This window comes from Phyllobates terribilis, unplaced genomic scaffold (genome assembly GCF_046119375.1).
Source record: "Phyllobates terribilis strain yellow unplaced genomic scaffold, ASM4611937v1 Scaffold_69__1_contigs__length_7402412, whole genome shotgun sequence".
Taxonomy (NCBI): domain Eukaryota; kingdom Metazoa; phylum Chordata; class Amphibia; order Anura; family Dendrobatidae; genus Phyllobates; species Phyllobates terribilis.
The window spans coordinates 3,288,396-3,315,450 of NW_027362829.1; the positions used below are offsets into that span (position 1 = coordinate 3,288,396).

Genomic DNA, 27,055 nt, shown 5'->3' on the forward strand with positions numbered 1-27,055 from the left:
GTGCTTAGGGCACGCGCGCTCCCTCCCTCTTAAAGGTCCAGCGCATGCACTTGCTATTACATCCCCAGCCAATGTATATTGCTTCCTCTCCACTAGGGAGATGCCTGAGCTACCTTTCTGTTTCACAGTCGAAGTTGTTAAGGTTGCATACCAGTCCTGTCTGCTACACTCTGGTGCGAATCCTGTCTGCTGCAGTCTGGTGCGAATCCTGCCTGCTGTACTCTAGTGCGAATCCTGCCTGCTGTACTCTGGTGCGAATCCTGCCTGCTGCACTTGGAGTAAACCCAGCCTCACCATCAGAGGTTCTAGTGAACAGTCAGGTGCTCGCCTAGTCACGCCTCTCCAGGCTCTCTGCGGTCCATGGCACAGTGGTTCCACAAACCACGTCCGTGACAATAGTGTCCGGGGCAGGATGTATAGTGACCGAGGCAGAATGTATAGTGGCCGAGGCAGAATGTATAGTGGTCAGGGGGCAGGGTGTATAGTGGTCAGGGGGCAGGGAATATAGTCGTTGGGAGGCAGGGTGTATAGCGGCCGAGGCAGGATGTATTGCGGCCGGACAAGGATGTATTGCGGCCGGACAAGGATGTATTGCGGCCGGACAAGGATGTATTGCGGCCGGACAAGGATGTATTGCGGCCGGACAAGGATGTATTGCGGCCGGACAAGGATGTATTGCGGCCTGACAAGGATGTATTGCGGCCGGACAAGGATGTATTGCGGCCGGACAAGGATGTATTGCAGCCGGACAAGGATGTATTGCAGCCGGACAAGGATGTATTGCGGCCGGACAAGGATGTATAGCAGCCGTGGCAGGATTTATAGCGGCCAGGGCAAGGTTTATAGCGGCCGGGGCAAGGTTTATAGCGGCCGGAGCAGGATGTATAGTGGTCGGGGCAGGATGTATAGTGGTTGGGACAAGTATTCAAACGAGAGCACAGTGTTTGCTTTATGTATGTGATAAACTGGCCTTTGATATTTAGAGAACATTTTAATGATTATTACTTATGAATTCTCATGTCGATTACATTGTCTTTCTGTCAGTTGACGGACAGACTGAATAATCCGTATTTGAAAGTCTCTTGACAGAATCTCTGTGTTGAGCTGCGGATCGTCCGTCACACATTAGTGAGTTTCTAAAATATGTGACATAGATTGATACTCATGGGTGCAGACGCCTTCTTCTACTGTTGGCATTGCAGAGCATTATCTGTGCTCAACAATCTTCCATGTGGATCTGGTGTTTGAGTTGGACGTTCCTCACTGTGGATCATTTTGGAAACACCATGGGTTAAGTCAGTTTTCTGCATCAACACGACTCTGCAGTCTGTCTAGCAAGGCTTGCCATCCCTTAAAAAGAACAAATAACTCCTCTTATGGTACAGACTGGTGAGCTGCACTTCAAAAATGTTTTCTTAATTTTGGTTAACATTATAAGTTAAAAACATGAATGGATTAAAAAAAATTACACACAGTATATGTTTATACCCTTTGATAGAGGTTTTGTTTTTTAAGATAGGTCATCAATACATATTAGATTGCGGTGGAATGTAGCAACCAAGATAAACTATTTATTTCAACTTTATACTTTAGAAGTAAAAGTGTACAATGCAGAACACCGTTGCCACACCAGTACACCAAACGTTATTAGCTGGAGCTCGGTACTGCTGAAAAACGTAATAAAAATATAACATGAGAAGATTTGCAGCATCCGGCAGCACTAAACTGTGATGGAGCAGCGGTGTCAGCACCATAGACTTTGCTCCAGGAGACCCCGAACTGTGATCTAATCAATTACTTTATCAATGAACAATTAGAAATCAATGTAATCCCAAGGTTATGTGCTAACTAATATACCTACAGAGTTAGAGCCTTGAGGGGGGTGAGTTGAAGTTGGTCTGACTTCATGATCATCATCACCATCATCCTCTGTTTCTTCCTGCAAAAATAAAATACATAATTAGCATAATAATAATGCAACTAAATAGACCTTAGAATGAAAATGTAGAATTATACTTAACAAATTGTTTCCTCGGAAGCTGGATCAATGTCTGACTCTGATTCATAATCAATTAGTTCAGCAGCAAAAGTTCTATTGGTAAACACAACATGTAAAAGTAAATTATTTTAGTGTTAAAAAAAACCAACAATAATATTAGACATTAATATTAGCACTATGCATATTCCATTTACAGTATACTGTATTTAATGGGATTGTCCAGTAATTTACATTGATGGCTTAGCCTAAGGATAGGTGATAAATATAAAATCAGCAGTTATTGGCATCAGCGGCCAGACGTCAACAGCAATGTCAACTACCTGGTGGACATGGCCGGGTAATGCACATCTGCCCTAATGGAAATGAACAAGGTTAGATCTGTAGCACCACACTGTGGCTGCCGTACAGTGGGAGTGAGGTAGCTCCGCTACTGAGCAGATCTCTCCGCTGTTGGTGCCAATAACAGCTGATTGGTGAGGGTGCTGGATGTCGTATCGCCACCCCAGTGATGACCTATCTGAAGGAGAGGCCATAAATATAAAGTAATGCACAAGTACTGAACAATCCCTTTGATATATGATACATAAACTGTTTGTGGTCTATAAGATGCACAGAGTATGTTCCATTCACTATGTAACCAGCGTTATACCCATGACAGCAGTCTGTGCATCAGGGTGCATGAGAACGAGTTGCCATCCATCATCTCATGCCTAGCCACCCTGCTAACAGACTAATTTGAAGGGGTTGTCCATCATTAGACTACAAGTCTGTAGTCACTCGGGGTGAATGGAGACTTGTGATTCCTCATATCACACACACACAGGGAGCGAGCATCATGTGAGTGCAAGTATGTGATTTGAATACTTCCAATGGTGTTGGCACTCTGTGTCTACCAGTGATTTTGTCACAGTGTAACATTATGTGAACCTTGTGGGCGGTCAGTGGCTGCTTCACTGTCTTCGCCTTAGTAAAAATCGCTTACATCTAGAGGAAGAGAAAAAGCAGTATCAGCGCTCACGTTCTACAGATAGAAGTGGTTGGTCAGAAGGTGGGAAAAGTGAAGCGACCACTGATTGACCACAGGGTTCCAGTGAGGTCACACTGTGACGCAATCGCTGGGAGAGACACAGTGCCGACACCATTGGAACGTGCAGGCACTGGAATTGAGTAAACATACAGACTAAGAAGTGGCTGTTAGAATAGTGGACAAACCCTTCAAAGTTCATATATAGTTTTATATATATTGTCATAGAAAATTTCTCTCTCCTCCCTCCACTATACTATTTGTCAAAAGAGTTATAACCAGTTGCTCATATGCAAATAGCAGAAGCCACCAAGTGTCCAGGCTAATTAGCATATCAAATGGAAAGACAGAGTTGATGAATAGACACCTTGGTGAGGAGGATACAGCTCCTTTGAGTTTCAAAGGAATTCTTTCACACTTCACACAATAGCAGGGTCACCCTCATTTTGAAAGTCTTTTTGCTCAACAGAAATCTGCAGTCTCGCCGGCACCGACATGAAATATGGAATATTGGGGTTTCTATAATACAGATTGCAATGGGACACATTTTTAGCAGTGGGGTTAGCTAAGGAACAATACGCATATGTTTCAGTATCTGCACACCCCGCTGGTGAGCTATAATGCAAAAGTACAAAAATAACAGTCACAGATATGCCATGTGTAGTCTCTAAAGAAAGGTAAATTCGTAATAAAAAATATGGCATCACTTGCTAACTTCTGCAATCAACCAGCGAGGAGTTATCGCAGAAATAAGATATTTTAATAAAACCATGAAAGCTAGAGCCAAGCCCATGTGAGGTCATCACAGGGGCATGTGTGGCCAAGTCCCCCCTTCGGCATAAAAGATCCAGCGAAAGATGGATAAATACTCATGCAGGAAGTTACATAATTTCATGTAGCACGGGTCCCGTTACATAATGGCCAGAATTGGGGTGCTTCCCGCCAGCTAAACCGATGCACAGTGACACCATCTGGTTTTTGCAACTGCACTTGGGGACACTTTCAAATTTTTCCCAATTTTTCGGACTGACTGACCTTCATTTCTTAAAGTAATGATGGCCACTCGTTTTTCTTTACTTAGCTGCTTTTTTCTTGCCATAATACAAATTCTAACAGTCTATTCAGTAGGACTATCAGCTGTGTATCCACCAGACTTCTGCACAACACAACTGATGGTCCCAACCCCATTTATAAGGCAAGAAATCCCACTTATTAAACCTTACAGGGCACACCTGTGAAGTGAAAACCATTTCCGGTGACTACCTCTTGAAGCTCATCAAGAGATTGCCAAGAGTGTGCAAAGCAGTCATCAAAGCTAAAGGTGGCTACTTTGAAGAACCTAGAATATAAGACATATTTTCAGTTGTTTCACACTTTTTTGTTAAGTATATAATTCCACATGTGTTAATTCATAGTTTTGATGCCTTCAGTGTGAATGTACAATTTTCATAGTCATGAAAATACAGAAAAATCTTTAAATGAGAAGGTGTGTCCAAACTTTTGGTCTGTACTGTATAATATATATATATATATATATATAAACATATCTGACTCTGCATCAAAATATTCAAGTGTATAATATATGTATATGAATAACAATTTTTTTACTTACATACATACACATAAAAATATATATATTTGTGTATGTATATCAGGGTCGACATAACACTGGTGCAATCTGTGCAGCCAAGTGGCAAGGGGGGGGGGGGTCATTTCTACCTCCAGAGAAGGTGGAATTGTGCATTATGATGAGCTGTAAGGGTATGTGCACACCATCTGTACTGTCAGTGATTTGAACGCAGTATACTTTATGTTCATTGTGTTCATTGAACCATGCGGATTCACTGCATCCAATACATTGTAGTGATAGACCAGCGGCTCCGCAAGAGAAATTGTTATGCAGCGGTCTGGAAAGACACGCCGCATGTCCGTGTCCGCGGGTGATCCGCATGTGCACAGAGACGCATAGTGGGCATAAGATTTCTTGAAATCCCATCCACTATGCTGTAACATCTGGCTGCTGCGGATTGCACACAGCGAATACTGATAGGGTGCACATACCCTTGTACTGCAAAGGGCCCATATACCGTTTCTGAAACAGGGGTCTCTCCTGTTTATGAGCCCTTATGGTGTAAAATACACACACATATAATATGCATACAAGTATATGTAGATTGACATATATACCTACACATGTAGTGTGCATTTACTTATATGAGACATATGTACAGTGAGATCTCTCTATATCACATATCTATACTAATCTATATATACTATGAAATATATCACAAAGAGCAAAAGATAAAAGCTTTATTACCATGGCTGTGCCGTCCTTGGTGCTGGAGCTTGTGACACTGATGTGATGTCTCCTCAGCCATAGTTGCTTGTGTCACAATAAGATGCTACAGATTGCAGATAGAGGAGGGTGAGGAGGGTGGGTGTGCTAGGTGCTGGCTTACAGGCCAGTGCAATGCATGATGGAACCTTTGGAAGTGCACTGAGGTGAAGGGTACATTGCTGGAAAAGGAAAAAAAAAAAAAAAAAAAAAACTCTTTAAATCTCTTAGTTTGCGAGTGTGAACGAGCTGCGTGTGTCCGGAGCGTAAGTGCGAACGAAAGTAAGTGTGTGACTTGTTTTTCAGTGAAGAGGTATTGGGAATCCTGCAGAAAATACCTGTGTGAATTGCGGTGAGTGCTGCATTGTGACCTGCTGAGTGCTTTTCTACCTGTTTAGATTTATTGGGCTTTTTAAAATCTAATTTCTCACTACAGTTTTAGTTTCTTAGTTTACTACCTGTGTATTTAAGGGTTAACTACATTGCACTAAAATCCTGAGGTGTAGATTTACTCACAAGGGGTTAATTAAGGGGAAGGGGTCATAATTAAGGGTTTATAAGGGGCAGCTGGTTGGGCATCAAGTCCTTTGGAAGTGCATTGAGGTGAAGGGTACATTGCTGGAAAAGGAAAAAAAAAAAACTCTTTAAATCTCTTAGCTTTGTGTCCGGAGCGTAAGTGCGAACGAAAGTAAGTGTGTGACTTGTTTTTCAGTGACTTTGGATTCAGGGAGTTTGGAAGGGAGGACTTAGGACTGAATTGCTGACTGTATTTCATTCTTTCTTTACTTTACTTTTTACTTAATTAATCCACCTGACCTACTTAGCTGATTCCCCCATCCATACTTGATACTTAATTGATCCCCCGCCGATATCTAATTGATACACTTGCACATCCCTAATTGATCCCCGTCCATACACCTATATATAAATAATTGTGTTTTGTACTTGTATATATATACTGACTGTATCCCCATATTTAGAATGACGTCCATGTTGGCCGGAGCCGTGCAGTGTACATCTTGCGCAATGTATGCATTCCGTGAGCAACCGCTCGAGGATCCATACTGCTGCGAGAGATGTGAGCATATCGTGCACTTGGAAGTCCAAATTCTGGATCTAAGTGCTCAGAAAGCGGTACTGAGGAGCATCGACAACATGGAACGGAGTTTGCTGCTCACCGAGCAGACACTCAATGGGTCAATACTGGGGGTGGAGCATAGAGGGGAAGTGCAGGCTGAACAGGCAGGGAGCTGGATAACAGTTAGGAGGTATAGAGGGAAGAAGTATAGGAAGGCTGGTTCAGAACCGGCATTATTGGAGCACGACAGATCCTCTGACCGCCGGGGGAGTGTATGCTCCAGTAATGAGGGGGAGGGGGGGAAGTGTAGGGCAGGCAAGACAGGTCCTGGTAGTGGGTGACTCTATTATTAGGGGGACAGACAGGGCAATCTGTCACAAAGACCGGGATCGCCGAATGGTGTGCTGCCTCCCTGGCGCTCGAGTCCGGCACATCGCGGATCGGGTTGACAGGTTACTGGGTGGGGCTGGCGAAGACCCAGCGGTCATGGTCCACATCGGCACCAATGACAAAGTGAGTGGTAGATGGAGGGTCCTTAAAAATGATTTCAGGGACCTAGGTAGGAAGCTTAGGGCAAGGACCTCCAAGGTAGTTTTCTCAGAAATACTACCAATCCCGCGAGCCACACAGGAGCGCCAACGGGAAGTTAGGGAGGTGAATAAGTGGCTAAAGAGTTGGTGCAAGGCAGAAGGGTTTTGGTTCATGGAGAACTGGGCCGACTTCGCGGTCGGCTACAGGCTCTACCGTAGGGACGGGCTGCACCTCAATGGGGAGGGTGCAGCGGTGCTGGGGCAGAAGATGGCTAATAGGTTGGAGGAGTTTTTAAACTAGAGACGGGGGGGGAGAAACCAAGGAAATAGGTGGGATGTGAGGCAAGCAAGGGGGAAGGGGAGAAGTGAATATAATGAGGGTGGAGAGGGGGGTGGGGATAGTACAGTTAGATCGTTAGAGAAGAATAGAATGCTAAATAACCCCAAAGTTTTATCTTGCATGCTGACCAACGCAAGAAGCCTGACCAATAAGGCGGATGAGCTGCGGGCGCTTATATCGGAGGAGAGGTATGACATCGTAGGTATAACAGAGACTTGGCTAGACGATAGCTACGACTGGGCGGTAAATTTATTAGATTATAGTTTATTTAGAAGGGACCGGAAACAGGGGAAAGGCAGAGGAGTCTGCTTATATGTAAAGTCATGTCTAAAACCCAGACTAAGGGAAGATATAGGAGAGGGAGAAGAGGGGGTCGAGTCCATGTGGGTAGAAATAGAGGGGCAAAAAATAATAATAAAATATTACTGGGGGTCTGCTATAAGCCACCAAATATAACAGAGGAGAATGAGAATCTGCTATTAGGACAAATAGACAAAGTAGCAAAACATAATGAAGTGATTGTTATGGGGGACTTCAACTACCTGGATATTGACTGGGAAACAGAAACCTGTAGATCTCAGAAAGGAAAAAGGTTCTTGACAAATATTAAGGATAATTATCTCTCCCAACTAGTGCAGGAACCAACGAGAGGGAAGGCCGTGTTGGACTTAATATTGACTAATAGGCCTGATAGAATAACTGAGGTACAGATAGGGGGGCACCTAGGTAATAGCGACCATAATATTATCGACTTCAAAATGCCCTTCAGTAGGGTTATCAATAAGGGAACAACAAAAACATTAAACTTTAGGAGGGCGAAGTTTGATCAGCTGAAAGAAAGCCTTCAACTTATTGACTGGGACAAAGTTCTTAATCAAAGAAATTCGAATAGTAAATGGGAAACCTTCAAAAGAATTCTGATTACTCAGTGCGAGAGGTATATACCGTATGGGAATAAAAGGGCCAGAAATAAGAGGAAACCAATATGGTTGAACAAGAACGTAAAAGGGGCGTTAAATAGCGAAAAAGAGGCATTCAAGAGATTAAAACAGGAAAACAGTAAGGAGGCACTAAAGTGTTACAAGGAAAAAACGAGAACCTGCAAAAAACAAATAAAAATAGCGAAGGAGGAAACAGAGAGACGTATTGCTAGGGAAAGTAGATCAAATCCCAAACTGTTCTTTACGTATATAAATAGTAAAAGGATTAAATCGGATAATATTGGAGCGATAAAAAGTGACGAAGGCAAAATCATAGAGAAAGATGAGGATAAAGCTAATCTATTAAATAATTTTTTTTCGACAACTTTCACAAAGGAAATAGAACTAACAGGAGAAATGAGAAGTGACAAGCTTAATCCTCCACTAAGTATGACAAATCTAACCCAAGCTGGGGTACAGAAACGCCTCAGTAACATTAAAATAAACAAATCACCAGGACCTGATGGCATACACCCACGGGTACTAAGGGAACTAAGTAATGTGATAGACCGTTATGTCTTATATTTAAGGACTCTGAGACTGGGTCTGTACCACTTGATTGGCGACAGGCGAATGTAGTGCCAATATTCAAAAAGGGAGCGAAAAGTGACGCCGGAAACTATCGGCCGGTGAGTCTGACGTCCGTTGTGGGCAAAATTTTTGAAAGCTTCATTAAAGAGGCAATTACGGAGCATCTTGATGCTAATAATCTTTTAATCCCGAACCAACATCGATTCATGAGGAATCGCTCCTGCCAAACAAACCTGATTGACTTCTACGAGGAGGTTAGCTCTCGAGTAGATCAGGGGGAACCAATGGATGTCGTGTATCTCGACTTCTCAAAAGCGTTCGATAGCGTGCCACATAATAGGTTGGTCTACAAAATGAGAATGATGGGGCTGGGGGAAAATGTCTGCAAGTGGGTAGCTAACTGGCTAAAGCATAGAAGGCAGAGGGTGGTTATAAATGGAATATACTCAGATTGGGTAAGCGTCACTAGTGGGGTACCACAGGGGTCTGTACTAGGCCCAATGTTATTTAATATCTTTATTAACGACATAGTCAACGGGATAAATAGTAAAATATCAATATTTGCAGATGACAAAGTTATGTAAAACAATTAATACAAAAGAGGACAGTGCAGACCTACAGAGGGATTTGGATAAGCTGGGTAGGTGGAGCATTAAATGGCAAATGAGGTTTAACGAGGAGAAATGTAAGGTCATACATATGGGAAGGAAAAATGGAAGTCACCAGTACTCACTGAATGGGAAATCATTGGGGAATTCAGAGATGGAGAAGGACTTGGGCATCTTAATTGATAGCAAACTAAATTGGAGTGCCCAAAGTCAGGAAGCTGCTGTAAGGGCAAACAGGGTAATGGGATGTATCAGAAGAGGTATAGCTGCAAAGGATGAGAACATTGTTCTTCCACTGTACAAAGCTCTGGTCAGACCACACTTGGAATACTGTGCTCAGTTATGGGCCCCAATATATAGAAAGGATATAAATGAGCTTGAAAAGGTACAAAGGAGGGCAACAAAATTAATAAAGGGAATGGAGGGACTGCAATACCCAGAGAGGTTGGCAAAACAAGGACTATTCAGCCTGGAAAAGAGAAGGTTGAGGGGGGACATAATAAATGTGTACAAATATGTTAGGGGACAGTATAGAGATCTTGCCCGGGATTTGTTCAAAAGGAGGGATATTACGGTAACAAGAGGGCATTCACTAAGACTGGAAGAGAAAAGGTTCCAGCACCAGCATAGGAAGGGGTTCTTTACGGTAAGAGCAGTGAGAATATGGAATTCACTGAGTGAGGAGACGGTAATGTCAGATTCACTACACCAGTTCAAGCGGGGACTGGATGCATTTCTAGATACCAGGCAGATTTCAGCATATACTTAAAAATAAAATAAAATAGTAGGTTGATACAGGGATTTATTCTGACTGCTGGTTTCAGAGTCGGGAGGGAATTTTTCCTCAGGTGAAGATTGGATAAATCATTTGGGGTTTTTGCCCTCCTCTGGATCAACTTTAGCAATTACAGAACTAACAGGTCGAACTTGATGGACGCAAGTCTTTATTCGGCTTTACAAACTATGTTACTATGTTATGTATGTCACTTGCGCTCAACACTAGTCGCCTGTCACGCCGTCTCTGTGTACTGGAGGTAGGGGGCCTAAGCTGACCCTAAGCTGGGGCCCTGACTAATCCCTCTACCTGGAGGTACTGTTAAAGGTACAGAGGTCCAGGCCGCCAGCGTAACCCCTACCTCCTGAGGATCCCTGCACCTAAGTAATCTAGTCCTGAGAAGGACCCCGATCACAACAAAAGGGGACGAGTAATAATATGCCCACACTCAGTACTTTGACGAACGAGACAGTACAAGGGAAAAACCAAAACCACCTTGCATACAAAAACTACACAACTACAACAGAGGGAACACCAACGGGAAAGGAGATAAATGATAAAGCGATGAAGGGAAAAAACTCTCCGAATACACTTATCTCTGAAACTCCAAATACCACGATCCGCTCTGTTAGTCTGCATGAAATGCTTTCACCGACACTTCCCTAACAGACCGGCAGGCATTTGAAGGAGTCTCACTACAGCAGCATTGATTGCAGCTGGGCGAGGCTGGACCTCGTCTAGCACAGAGAGAGAGAGAATTAACTCCCTCACTGCCGAAAAACACAAAAGCACCAAAAACTCAGCTGCGAGAAGTCAGGCTGTGTAATCGTGACGATCTTCGTGGCGACACACCCATGACAGTACCCCCCCTTCTACGAGGGGCCTCCGGACCCTCAGGGCCAGGTTTATCCGGGTGAGTCATGTGGAAGGCCCGAACTAATCGGTCTGCGTTAATATCCGACGCAGGAACCCACATCCTCTCCTCAGGACCATACCCTTTCCAATGAACCAGGTACTGAAGGGACCGGCGATTAAAGCGTGAATCGATGACCCTCGATACCTGGAACTCCAAGTTACCATTGACCACCACTGGAGGGGGAGGTAAAGGTGACGGTACCACCGGCGCCACATACCTCTTAAGCAACGATCTGTGGAACACGTTGTGAATTTTAAACGTAGGGGGGAGGTCAAGACGGAATGCCACCGGATTAATTATAGAACTGATTCTGTACGGCCTGATGAACCTGGGACCCAGTTTCCAGGAGGGAACCTTAAGTTTTATATTCCTGGTAGACAACCATACCCGATCGTTCACACTTAGGTCCGGACCAGACACTCTCCTCCTATCAGCCATACGTTTGTATCGGTTCCCCATAGTATTCAGATTCTTCAGCACCCCTCTCCATACTGAAGCGAGTGATGAGGAAAATCGTTCCTCCTCAGGAACCCCCGAATAGCCCCCCCCTACTGAAAGTACAAAACTGGGGGTGAAAACCATATGCCCCAAAAAACGGGGACTTACCAGTGGACTCGCTCCGCCTATTATTAAGAGCAAACTCTGCCAGAGGTAAGAAAGACGCCCAGTCCTCCTGGTTCTCTGACACAAAACACCGGAGATATGTCTCCAAGCTCTGGTTCATTCGTTCCGTCTGACCATTGGTCTGAGGATGAAAAGCCGATGAGAACGACAAATGCATCCCCCGCCGTGCAGAAAACGCCTTCCAGAACTTGGACACAAACTGAGACCCCCGATCAGACACCACCTCGGAGGGTACCCCGTGAAGCCTCACAATCTCCCCAATGAACACCTGCGCAAGAGTTTTAGCATTAGGGAGAGCAGGAAGAGCGATAAAATGTGCCATCTTGCTGAACCTGTCCACTACAACGAGTATGACCGTTTTACCCGAAGACGGAGGGAGGTCCGTAATAAAGTCCATAGACAGATGAGTCCAAGGACGCTCCGGGATCTTCAAAGGTAAGAGGGCCCCAGACGGACGGGTATGTGAGGTCTTAGAGCGCGCACAAACCCCACAGGACGCGACAAAAGTTACCACCTCCTTATGTAAGTTAGGCCACCAAAACCGACGCGAGAGGAGATCCACGGTTGCTTTACTCCCCGGGTGTCCTGCAAAAACTGAGTTATGGTGTGCCTCGATCACCTTTTGTCGCAACTGATCTGGAACAAACAGTCTCCCCGGAGGTCCAACAGGGGCGTCCCCCTGAGCCTCCAATACCTCCTCCTCCAGCTCAGAGCATACTGCCGAAACCACCACCCCCTCCTGAAGGATAGGAATCAGGTCGTCCGTATTCCCGGCCCCAGGGAAACTACGAGATAAGGCATCCGCCTTTACATTTTTTGACCCAGGACGATATGTAACGACAAAATTAAACCTGGTAAAAAACAATGACCACCTAGCTTGTCTGGGATTCAGACGTTTCGAGGACTCCAGATATAGCAGGTTCTTGTGATCGGTGATGACGGTGACCGGATGGACTGCCCCCTCCAAAAAATGGCGCCACTCCTCAAAAGCTAACTTAATGGCCAAGAGTTCCCTATTGCCGACATCGTAATTCCTCTCAGCGGACGACAATTTTTTAGAGAAAAAGGCGCACGGATGCCACTTACCAGGGGACGAACCTTGTGACATTACTGCTCCCACCCCTACCTCGGAAGCGTCTACCTCTACAATGAATGGCTGTGACGCATCAGGTTGAATGAGTATGGGTGCCGAGGCAAAACATTTTTTCAAGGAGGAAAATGCTTGACAAGCCTTGTCAGACCACCTAGAAAAATCCGTCCCCTTTTTAGTCATGTCTGTGAGAGGCTTAACCATGGACGAGAAATTACGAATGAACTTCCGGTAATAATTAGCAAACCCCAGGAAACGTTGTAGTGCCTTAAGATTCTCTGGCCGATCCCACTCAAGAACTGCCCGCACTTTCCCAGGGTCCATACGAAAACCGGACGCTGAAACCAGGAAGCCTAAAAACTGGAGTTCCTGTACGGCGAACACACACTTTTCCCATTTGGCATACAGTTTATTATCCCGCAAGATCTGTAACACCTGCCTAACGTGCTCCTGATGAGACACCAGATCCGGCGAGTAAATTAAGATATCATCCAGATATATGACAACAAACTGTCCCACCAGGCGGCGAAAAATGTCATTAACAAAGTGTTGGAACACCGCCGGGGCATTAGTCAGACCGAATGGCATGACAAGGTTCTCATAATGCCCCTCCGGAGTGTTAAACGCCGTCTTCCACTCATCCCCCTCCTTCATCCTAATCAGATTGTACGCCCCCCTAAGATCCAACTTAGAGAACCATTTGGCGCCCACGATCTGATTAAAGAGATCGGGAATAAGTGGGAGCGGATACGGATCTCGGACCGTAATCCGATTAAGTTCACGGAAATCCAGGCAAGGGCGTAGGCCTCCATCTTTCTTCTTAACAAAGAAGAACCCCACAGCCATCGGTGAAGATGAAGGTCTAATATGCCCCTTAGCCAGACTTTCTGAAATATAATCCTTCATGGCCTGCCTCTCAGGACCAGAAAGGTTATACAACCTAGCTTTAGGTAACTTGGCCTCAGGGAGCAGTTTTACAGAACATTCATACTCGCGATGAGGAGGTAGTTCCTGACACCCTTTCTCCGAGAATACATCCTCAAAGTCCGCCAGAAATGGAGGTAAGACCCAAGGAGTAACCGCACCGATGACCGTGTTCATGCCGTTTTTATTACAGAATTTACTCCATTGGCTTATCTCTCTGGATTGCCAATTAATAACCGGGTTATGCTTAGTTAACCAAGGAAGGCCCAACACTATAGGAGTGGGAAGACCCTCCAACACGTAGCAAGACAACAGTTCTTTATGTATCGCCCCCACTTGAAGTTTTACGTTATGCACAGCTTGCAAAAAACTTCCCTGACCGAGAGGCCTGGCATCGATCGAGAATATGGGGATGGGTTTAGCCAACTCACTCAATCGCATACCTTGAACCCGGGCAAACCGAGCGTTCACCAGATTAGCCCCGGCCCCACTATCCAGAAGAACAGATATCCTCTCAGTTCTCGTACCCACCACCACCTCCGCCGGTACGAGAAACTGAGACGAACCTAGGGACGAAATACCTACTCCCAGATTGCCGTCCACCACACAACCTGGGATCAACAGTTTTCCGACGACTCTTCACTCTGCAAGGGACGGGATGGACACCCCCCAATAAAATGTCCCTTTCTCCCGCAGAAGAAACACCTTCCTGTCTTATGGCGCACCACCGGTCCCCTCCCCCGAAATGATGTCCCTCCTAATTGCATAGGCTCCTCTGGACTGACCAGGGGAACCACCATATGAGGGGACCTTGTAGGAGGTGGAGTCATCACAGGGGGTGGAGTTATCCCGCACCTCTCCCGAAGCCGTCTGTCAACGCGAATAGCAAGGGCCATAGCGGCTTCCAGTGACGCGGGAGAGTCATACTGTGCCAACACATCCTGTAATTTGTCGGATAAACCTTGACAAAACTGGCTCCTAAGAGCCGGGTCATTCAACTGGGTGTCCGTGGCCCACCTACGGAACTCCGAACAGAATTCCTCCGCCGGACGATCTCCCTGCTGGATCCTACGTAACTTAGACTCAGCAAGGGAGATCCGATCCGGGTCATCATATACGAGTCCCAGAGCAGCGAAAAACCTATCCACTGACTGGAGAGCCGGGGAACCCGAGGGAAGAGAGAACGCCCAAGATTGTGGGTCCCCTTGTAGGAGCGAGATGACAATTCCCACCCTTTGTTCTTCACTCCCCGATGACCGAGGCCGCAGCCGAAAGTACAACTTGCATGCCTCCCGGAAAACAAAAAACTTGTCCCGCCCCCCAGTGAACCTGTCAGGGAGAGCTACTTTAGGTTCTGGTCCGGCTTGCTCCTGAGGATACAAAACCTTGGACCTAACGTCCGCCAGCTCCATGGACAAACTCTGCAACTGCCGAGCTAGACCGGCTACTGGATCCGTGGTAGCTGGAGAAAATCTAAGTGGTCGGTGAAAATGTCACGCTGTCTCTGTGTACTGGAGGTAGGGGGCCTAAGCTGGGGCCCTGACTAATCCCTCTACCTGGAGGTACTGTTAAAGGTACAGAGGTCCAGGCCGCCAGCGTAACCCCTACCTCCTGAGGATCCCTGCACCTAAGTAATCTAGTCCTGAGAAGGACCCCGATCACAACAAAAGGGGACGAGTAATAATATGCCCACACTCAGTACTTTGACGAACGAGACAGTACAAGGGAAAAACCAAAACCACCTTGCATACAAAAACTACACAACTACAACAGAGGGAACACCAACGGGAAAGGAGATAAATGATAAAGCGAGGAAGGGAAAAAACTCTCCGAATACACTTATCTCTGAAACTCCAAATACCACGATCCGCTCTGTTAGTCTGCATGAAATGCTTTCACCGACACTTCCCTAACAGACCGGCAGGCATTTGAAGGAGTCTCACTACAGCAGCATTGATTGCAGCTGGGCGAGACTGGACCTCGTCTAGCATAGAGAGAGAGAGAATTAACTCCCTCACTGCCGAAAAACACAAAGCACCAAAAACTCAGCTGCGAGAAGTCAGGCTGTGTAATCGTGACGATCTTCGTGGCGACACACCCGTGACATCGCCATATCCTCATCATTTTTTTCTTTACTTTTGAAAAAATCCCAACCCTAACATAACCCTAACCTTAACACAACTCTAGTCCTAACTGTAACCCTAATCCTAACCCCAACCCTAACCCTAACACAACCCTAACCCTACCCCAAGGGATCTATTCACTATAAAGAGGCAGCAGAGTTTCTCTGGACTCTATCTGGCCTCTGTTTAGCGCTGTCCTTTTTTTCAGAGGTTCACAAAACTGTGGCTAATGGCACTTTTATGCACATATAATTAAAAGACAGACACCGTGGGATCACAGGCAAGACTGCGTCCACGTTGCCTCCATCTGACTCATTACAGGGAGTCTTCCGCAGGGGGTTCCATCTGAATCATGTATTTCAGAGATATACACAGAAACCCCGGTGTAAACCCTCAGCGCAGAATACAGGATAAATGTGAGCTGAGCCATCCTGCGATCTTTGGGAGGCAGAATGAACAAATCAGCAGCAGGTAAAGAATTGATTTTATTTATTTTTTATACCGTTCCTCATGTGGTATACCGTATTTTTCGGACTATAAGATGCACTGGACCATAAGACGCACCTAGGTTTTAGAGGAGGAAAAAAAAATGTAAGCAAAAAATGTGGTCATGATGCACTTTTAAGGGGGTGGGGGTCTTCTGCTGACACTGGTATAGGGGTAATGTCCCCCAATTCTGACAATATCCCATATTCTGATATATGTGCCCCCCCCTTCCTTTTATACGTGGTCCCCATCCCCATCCTGGTATGCCTGACATCCCTCCATCCTGGTATGCCTGACATCCCTCCATCCTGGTATGCATGGCACCCCTCATCCCTATCCTGGTATGCATGGCACTCCTCATCCCTATACTGGTATGCATGGCACCCCTCATCCCTATCCTGATATGCACGACACCCCTCATCCCTGTCCTAGTATGCATGGCACCCCTCATCCCTGTCCTGGTATGCATGGCACCCCTTATCCCTGTCCTGGTATGCATGGCACCCCTCATCCCTGTCCTGGTATGCATGGCACCCCTCATCCCTGTCCTGGTATGCATGGCACCCCTCATCCCTGTCCTGGTATACATGGCACCCCTAATCCCCATCATGCTGCACATTAAAAAAAAATAAACACTCCTACTCACCTCTCTTCTCTCCTCCAGCGCAGCGTCCTGTCTGCCTGCACTGATCTTTCCATGTGAGCCGCGCATGACGTCACTGCGATGCGCGGCTCACATAGAAAGCTCAGCTGCCGGAAGACACTGCTCCCCACGCCGGGACTGTGTGCACGGGGAGCAGTGACTTCACTCTCCTTCATAGCGGCACACAGCGGAGCTGCGCTGCGGCTGCTGCTGGCTATCTCCTGTGCTCGCTCATTAAAGGGCATGAATATTCAAACCCTCCCCACGCCCATGGGCGTGGAGAGAGGTTGAATATTCATGCCCTTTAACAGAGTGCACAGGTGATTCCGGCAGCAGCAGGAGCCGCAGCGTGGCTACACTGTGTACCGCTATTAAGGAGCATGAATATTCAGTGCTCCCCACGTCCCATGGGGCGTGGGGAGCAGTGAATATTCATTTTCTTTAGCAGCGGGGACAGTGTAGGCTGCAGCGGGCGGCTGCTGCCTCCTGTGCCCCGCTCCTCCACCGCTACCGCTCCCCCCACACCCCACATATATAAACACCACCCACCCCCAACATTCGGACCATAAGACGCACCCCCCATTTTCCTCCAACATTTGGGAGGAAAAAAGTGCGTCTTATGGTCCGAAAAATACGGTAAGTGATTAGACTACTTTATTCTTTGGGTCGGTGCGATTACAGTGATACCAGATTTATATCGGGTTTTTATGTTTGGCTGCTGTCACACTAAAATACACTTATTTTTGCAAAGACTAGTTTTTGCATCGCCATATTTTTATAGCTATAATTTTTCCATATTTCGACCGACAAAGTCATGTAAAGGTTTGCTTTTTGCCGGACAATTTGAAGTTTTTATTGGTGCCATTTTCTGGCATGTGACATTGTTTTAATGGCTTTTTATTCCAATTTTTGGGAGGAATAAACAAAAACCAACAGTTCAGGAAGTTTTTTTTATGCTGTTCCACATGTAGGGTGACACCACTGAATTTAAATTCTTAGTGATATTGGACGTTTTTTGATATCTGAATTATTTCTGTCGTTACAGAGTGTCCAAGTAAAAAATTGTTTGATTAAATCCAAAATGGATCTTAAAGGCAGAGAACAGGTCTGGCAATCTAAGGCTATAGACATTTTTAAAAAAGGTAGTACATGTGGTTTTAGTGACACCTCCACCTCAAATAAAGAAACCATACATCAATACAAAAATGTATTATTCAAGAAAACCAAACTTTGGTGGACCAAAACTTCACTTGAGAATTATCTAGATCAAAAAATAATTCCTGGGAGTCTGAGAATCCAGCTTTTTCCCACTTTAGAACTTGAAGATGAAATCCTTGTTAGTAAATGGATCACAGTAGCCACTATATGCTCCATGTTGTTCATTAAGATCAAAGTGGACAAAAATACCTCCTAAGGCTAAGTGCCAACGATGCAGAAATGCTGTAGATTTTTTCCGCATCTCCCTAGCAGGAAAAACGCATGCGGATTTTACATGCGTTTTTCCGGCCATATAGAAGCGTTTGTCAAGCGTTTTTGCATGCATTTCCACATGCGGGTTATCAAGCGCTTTTACAAGCAATTTTAGCATCACTTGGAATAGTGCTTCACAACTTGGTCACACTATATAAATCCATGCAACCGGCATGGATTTATATAGTGTGACCTTTAGAATGGTAAAAAAAAGAATAAAAATGGTAAAAAATAAAAATAAACATTATACTTACCCAGGGGTGGATTAAGAGTAGCAAGGGCCCCGGGCAGTTTAGAAGGCGCGGGCCCCCCCCCCCACACCTGATTTATCACGTGACATGTCACATGATCCCCTGTGATAGATCATGTGATAGTTCACGGGAAATTAATTTGGCACAATATTAATTTTGCTTGCTTATCTGAGAGCAGCACAATATTGGGGCAGATACCCTGATTCCAGCGATGTGTCACTTTTTCAGCTGCTTGTTGTCATTTTGAGAAAATCACCGTTTTATCTGCTGCAGATCTAGCAGCTCTCTGAATGCTGTGCTCTGTATAGCCCCGCCCACACCACTGATTGGCAGCTTTCTGCCCATGCTCAGTGTACACAGAAATCTACTGATCAGTGATGGGGGTGGGGTCCTACAGAACTTACTAGTCATCTAGTGATAATTACCTTCTGACAAATCAATGATTTTATCAAAGCAACACTAAGCAGCCCAGTAAGTGACACATTACTGGAATCAGTGCCTCTAACCCTACATTATGCTGCTCTCAGATTAGGTGGCAAAAACCTGATGACAGATTCCCTTTAAAGGAGCTGTAAAGACAAAAAAGTTTGTATAAAAAAAAATACAAGCCATTTGTTAAATTAACTTTTTTTCATTGTTAATTCACATTAGACTGTATCTTCAACACTTTTGTCAGCAGGTCTTATTACAGACTCTGAATAGGGCAGCTCTCTCCCTCTCCCTCAGCAGAAAGTCACAGCATGGTTAAAAAACGGGATCTTTTATGATTTTCTCATAATAAATAAAAAAGGACATGCAAGTCCTCCAAACTATTTTCCGTTTCTCTATAGGGGAGGTCCTAAATCTTTCTTGTTCTTTAGTTGATCACATGTCAAAAAGGCAAAGCATTTACTATGAACTCGCCTAAAAAAAATATACACTTGGAGAGTAATATCATCATCTGCATGTAAATATTCCTTGACTCTAAGGGCTCGCTCACACTGTCGTATAACACGGCCGAATGCTATGTGATGTTTTATCGGATAGGACTCGGCCCTATGTTATACTATGGGACAGTGCGATTATTGGCATGAGAAAATAATCTCATTCGATATTCGGACCATGTGCACCCATACAAGTCTATGGGTGCACGTAAAACATTGGACTGCACTCGGATGTCATCCAAGTGCAGTCCGATGAACACTCACAGAGACTATGGAGAAGATGGAGAAATTAAGTTCTCCATCTTCTCCATATCTGTGCTGCGAGAGAATCGGATCACACTCAGTTGAAGCTCTGACAGAGTTTGAGCCGAGTGTCATTAGCATAATTGGCCCTATTCTCTTGCATGAGAGAATATATGGCTTAGTGAGTGGACCCTAAAACTGAATAGTAGTGACGGACAGGCACCTCACAAGCGGGATCCATGTAGCTCTCAGATGTCATGTAGGTAGGGCTTCATTCCATGGGGTAGGGTTTAATTTCAAGGTATATAAAAAAATGAACTTCAAATAAAAATTAAATGAACACAAAAAGCACTAATTGAATTATTTTTTTCGTATTTATGTTTGCAGCCCCTTTAAAAACCCTTTGAGGACCAAGGCACATATATGTCCCATAGTTTTAAACTGGAAAAAAATTTGATTGAATAAAATTTAAGGTCCTCAAAGGTTTAAGTAGGTCATAAATTCATATGAATACTTGCTCATACAATTGCACATGCCAAAAGATGAAGAAGAACAGAATCAAAAATATGACATTAAGTGGAGCACTTACAGGTATTCAAGGTGAAAGAGACCAGCAAAGGCATCGTCTCGAATGACAGTAAATGAGATAGAATTCAGCAAGCTGAAAATGAAGACAGCAGGTTAGAAGCGAACCAGACTTCATGGTGCTCAGAATTAGTCAAGCAGAATTTATTGACTGCTCTTGCAAAGCACTGAGACTCCCGCTGTGTATAGATGGCGCCGTGCGGCCTCCTGCTGTGTATAGATGGCGTCGTGCGGCCTCCCGCTGTGTATAGATGGCGCCGTATAGATGGCTACGTGCGGCCTCCTGCTGAGTATAGATGCCACACGGCGCTCCCCCCAGAGACAGCAGGAGGCCGCACAGCGCCATCTATACTCAGCGGGAGACCGCACGTAGCCATCTATACTCAGCGGGAGGCCGCACGTAGCCATCTATACACAGCAGGAGGCCGCACGGCGACATCTATACTCAGCAGGGGGCCGCACGTAGCCATCTATACACAGCGGGGGGCGCACGTAGCCATCTATACACAGCGGGGGGCCGCACGGAGCCATCTATACACAGCGGGGGGCCGCACGGCGCCCCCCCCGAGACATCAGGAGGCCGCACGGCGCCAACTATACTCAGCAGGAGGCCGCATGCAGTCATGCACACACACAAACATATACAGACACGCACAAACACATTTGAAACACAAAAATACATACAAACAGACATCACACTGACATCTGCCCACACACACACACACAAACAGACATCACACACACACACACACACCTGTCCACACACACACACACACATCTGTGTGTGTGTGTGTATGTATAGTGTGTGTGTGTGTATAATGTGTGTGTATGTATAGTGTGTGTATAATTTGTGTGTGTGTATTTTTTTTCCAAGTTAAAAACAAGTAAAATGCTTGTGGCATCAATATCAAGACTCCAGATATAAGGGCCTATTCACACTGAATTTTGCAATGCATTCATCTCCTCTTTCCAGGCTTCTATCTAAATCCCTGAAAAATGGCATTCAGATGTGCCTTGACATAGCCATTGATTTGAACAAAGGCAAACCGAGGCTAAAGTCTGAATCTTTAGGCTCCATTTTCTCTGCTTTCAGAGGTCTCATTTCAGACAGCACAATCCTGAATTTCAGGGATTCAGTTGTAAGCCTTGTGTAAAGACCTGAATGCAGCGCTGAATGTAGTGTGAATAGGTCCTTACATCCTACACCACCTCAGGGGATTGTTGTTATGGAGTATTGCCCCTGGGTGGCCGCAGTTATGACCACCACCAGGGCTCGCGGTCACCCACCCTAGCTTTGGTATTCTGGGGAGCTGGTATAATGAATATCTGAGAAGAGCCCTAGAGAAGCAAGAACATTGGACAACCAAGAGGTGGTGGCCTCAAGTCAGGTGTAGTGTTCAACAGGGCAAGACTTTCTAACCTGCCCACACACACACACACACACACACACACACACACACACACACACCTGCCCACACAGACACACACACACCTGCCCCCCCCCACACACACACACACCTGCCCACACACACACACACACACACCTGCCCACACACACACACACACACCTGCCCCCACACACACACACACATATACACACACCTGCCCACACAGACACACACCTGCGCACCCACCCACACACCTGCCCACCCACACACACACACACTGGACATGGGTATACAGAGGATATGCAGCCGGTAGCATGCATACACACACACTGGACAGGGGTATACAGAGGATATGCAGCCGGCAGCATGCATATACACACACACACACACACACACTGGACAGGGGTATACAGAGTATATGCAGCCGGCAGCATGCATATACACATACACACACTGGACAGGAGTATACAGAATATATGCAGCCGGCAGCATGCATATACACACACACACACACACACATACACACACTGGACAGGGGTATACAGAGTATATGCAGCCGGCAGCATGCATATACACATACACACACTGGACAGGGGTATACAGAGTATATGCAGCCGGCAGCATGCATATACACATACACACACTGGACAGGGGTATACAGAGTATATGCAGCCGGCAGCATGCATATACACATACACACACTGGACAGGGGTATACAGAATATATGCAGCCGGCAGCATGCATATACACATACACACACTGGACAGGGGTATACAGAGTATACGCAGCCAGCAGCATGCATATACACATACACACACTGGACAGGGGTATACAAAGTATATGCAGCCGGCAGCATGCATATACACACACACACACACACACACAAACACACACACACACTGGACATGGGTATACAGAGGATATGCAGCCGGCAGCATGCATATACACACACACACTGGACAGGGGTATACAGAATATATGCAGCCGGCAGCATGCATATACACATACACACACTGGACAGGGGTATACAGAGTATACGCAGCCAGCAGCATGCATATACACATACACACACTGGACAGGGGTATACAGAGTATATGCAGCCGGCAGCATGCATATACACATACACACACTGAACAGGGGTATAAATAATATGCAGCCGGCAGCATGCATATACACACACACACACACACACACACACTGGACATGGGTATACAGAGGATATGCAGCCGGCAGCATGCATATACACACACACACTGGACAGGGGTATACAGAGTATATGCAGCCGGCAGCATGCATATAGACATACGCACACACTGGACAGGGGTATAGAGTATATGCAGCATGCATATACACACACACACTGGACAGGGGTATACAGAGTATATGCAGCGGGCAGCATGCATATACACACACACACACACACTGGACAGGGGTATACAGAGGATATGCAGCCGGCAGCATGCATATACACACACACACACACACACACACACACACACTGGACAGGGGTATACAGAGGATATGCAGCCGGCAGCATGCATACACACACACACGTGTGTGAACCTGAACCACAAAGGAGCAAGTATGTACAAGTAGAATGAGGCCAAGTGTGTAAAGCAATATGCCTAGTGCTTAGTGTAGCATGTCAATGATCCTGGGGTAGCCTAAAAATAATAACATATAGATGAGCTTAACTGTATAGCATAAGATGATTGTAGATATAAAGTGACCCTACACAGGCGGCGAGCCAACTGATGGGATCAGGGAATGAATCCCTCTTGTAAAAATTTAAATAGAGTCAATGACTAATGAAGGAAGTGTAATGTAAAGGCTCCGTCACACTTAGCGACGCTGCAACGATCCCGACAACGATACGACCTGTCAGGGATCGTTGCTGCGTCGCTATGTGGTCGCTGGTGAGCTGTCAAACAGGCAGGCTCACCAACGATCAGGGGAGCAGTGACATCGTCGAAAGAATCTTTCCACGATGTCCTGCTCCTGGTTACGAGCCTGCTGAAGCAGGATCAGGCTGGTAACTATGGTAAACATCGGGTTACTAGGGGCACACGCGCTCCTAGTAATCCGCTGTTTATCATGGTTACCACTCTGCTACAGTGAGCGGGAGGTTACCGCTCACTTTAGCAGGCTCGTAACCATGATAAACAGCGGGTTACTAGGTGCGCGTGTGCCCATAGTAACCCGATGTTTACCATAGTTACCAGCCTGATCGCTGCTCCCGCTGGTCACACACAGCGATGTGTGCTGACCAGCGGGAGGGCAACGACCAAAAAATGGTCCAGGACACTTTGCAGCGATCAGCGACCTCATAGCAGGGGCCTGATCGTTGCAAAGTGTCACACATAGCGACATCGCTGGTGAGGTCACTGTTGCGTCACCAAAACCGTGACACAGCAGCGATCTCGCTAGGGATCTCGCTATGTGAGACGGGGGCTTAAGGTACGGAGTATTCCAAAGAGAGGGAAGGGGGAGGGGAAACAATGGACACAACACCAGATCAATGGCAGACAGTGTTATATATAAGAGGGGCTTAATGACCGGCTGTGGAGAGAAGTGCCCAGAAGATGCTGGTTAGGGGAAGTGTTCAACATGAGGGCCAGGTCAAAGCTTGTAGACAAGCAGACAAGATAAGTAATATGCCTTATACTTCTGCTCTAAGGGGTCCAGGGTACCGAGTATGCGCCACACTCTGCACCCTGGGCCACTTAGGTAATATGCCTTCCATGACGTCATGTTCGGTGTTTCTGCTTTGGGTTTTGGCTTGCAAAACGCAGATTTCATTAGAATAGATTGTGGACTCCATTAGCTGACCCCTGAGGTGGCAGAACACCCCCCCCCCCGGTGACCCCATATTGGAAACTTCACTGCCTAAGGAATTAATCTAGGGGTGTAGTAAGTAATTTGAACCCATAGGCGCCTTACAGAATTTTATAACATTGAGTCATGGAAATATGACATTTTAGTGGTAAAAATGCAATTTTTGTATTTGCTACAAATTTGTCAGGTACACAAGGGTTAATAGGTGAAACTGAACCCCATAATTTATTAAATAATATATCCTGAAAGCGGTGATGTCCCATATGTCATCAGAAATTAGTTAGCCCACACCTCAGGGGCCACTCATTGCCATGGTGACTCGATGTCATCATGACAACATCCGGGTGACCAGAGCTAACAAGTTATTTAGGTCATGTGCAGTGCATGATCTACCTAATTGGTGTCAGTGCAGCACTAACCGTTATAAAGCATAGCAGCATAGCAAAGCTCCTGAATATATATATATATATATATATATATATATATATATATATATATATATATATATATATATATATACATACATATATATACACACATACATGCAGTTGTGCTCAAAAGTTTACATACCCCGGCAGAATTTTTTATTTTTTGGCCTTGTTTCAGAGAATATGAATGATAAAGTTTTTTTGTTTTCTCCACTCATGGTTATTGGTTGGGTGAAGCTATTTATTGTCAAACTACTAAGTTTTCTCTTTTTATATCTTAATGACAACCAAAAACATCCAAATGACCCTGAGCAAAAGTTCACATACCCTGGTGATTTTGGCCTGATAACATGCACAGAATTTGACCCAAATGGGTTTGAATGGCTACTAAAGGTAACATCTCACCTGTGACCTGTTTGCTTGTAATCAGTGTGTGTGCGTAAAAGCTGAGTGAGTCTCTGGGATCCAGACAGACTCTTACATCTTTCATCCAGCCACTGACGTTTCTGGATTGTGAGTCATGGGGAAAGCAAAAGAATTGTCAATGGATCTACGGGAAAAGGTAGTTGAACTGTATAACACAGGAAAGGGATACAAAAAATATCCAAGGAATTGATAATGCCAGTCAGCAGCATTCAAACTATGATTAACAAATGGAAAATCAGGAGCTCTGTAAAAACCAAACCACGGTCAGTTAGACCAACAAAACTGTTGGCCACAACTGCCAGGAAAATTGTCTGGGATGCAAAGAAAAACCCACAAATAGCATCAGCTGAAATTCAGAACTTTCTGAAAACTATTGATGTGGCAGTTTCAAGATGCACAATAAGGAGGCACTTGAAGAAATATGGGCTGCATGGTCGAGTCGCCAGAAGAAAGCCATTACTGTGCAAATGCCACAAAGTATCTCACCTAGAATACGCCAAACAGCATAGAGACAAGCCTCAAAACTTCTGGAACAGGGTAATTTGGAGTGATGAGACCAAAATTGAACTTTTTGGCCACAATCATAAACGTTACATTTGGAAAGAGGTCAACAAGGCCTATGATAAAAAGGAACACCATTCCTACAGTAAAGCACGGAGGTGGATCGCTGATGTTTTGGGGATGTATGAGCTACAATGGCACAGGAAACTTGGTAAAAGTTGAAGGAAAGATGAATGCCGCACGTTATCAGCAAATACTGGAGGCAAATTTGCACTCATCAGCTCGCAAGCTGCGCATGGGACGTACTTGAACGTTCCAACATAACAATGATTCAAAACACAAGGCCAAGTCGACCTGTCATTGGCTACAGCAGAGCAAAGTGAAGGTTCTGGAGTGATCATCTCAGTCTCCTGACCTCAATATCATTGAGCCACTCTGGGGAGATCTCAGGCGCGCAGTTCATGCTAGACAGCCCAGGAATTTACAGGAACTGGAGGCTTTTTGCCAAGAAGAATGGGCAGCTTTACCATCTGAGAAATTAAAGAACCTCATCTACAACTACCACAAAATACTTCAAGCTGTCATTGATGTTAAAAGGGGGCAATACACGCTATTAAGAACTGGGGTATGTGAACTTTTGATCAGGGTCATTTGGATGTTTTTGGTTGTCATTAAGATTTAAAAAGAGAAAACACAGTAGTTTGACAACAAATGGCTTCATCCAACCAATAACCATGAGTTGAGAAAAAGTTTTTTTGTTATCATTCATATTCTCTGAAACAAGGCCAAGAAAGGAAAAATTCTGCCGGGGTATGTAAACTTTTGAGCACAACTGTAAGAGATTTCAAGAATGTGGAATGTTAATTGGAAGATCTAGGAACTGCAAGTTATCAGGCAGTAATGGGCAAGCTGAAAGGATATATAGGAGAGATGAATGTATGTGATCCTTATGGTATGTTGCTTTATTATTGCATGTACTGGTTTCTTGGTTTTGTCAAA

General features: G+C 45.3%; 1 protein-coding gene across 1 annotated transcript in view; it reads right to left on the reverse strand.

Moving 5' to 3' along the window:
• Positions 1-1,857: 1,857 nt before the first annotated feature.
• Positions 1,858-27,055, reverse strand: part of LOC141194324 (uncharacterized) — a 124,822-nt gene continuing 99,624 nt past the window's right edge. Inside the window, exon 8 of the mRNA XM_073662226.1 lies at positions 1,858-1,939. Within this exon, the coding sequence (XP_073518327.1) occupies positions 1,858-1,939 (82 nt within the window). The remainder of the gene's footprint in view (positions 1,940-27,055) is intronic.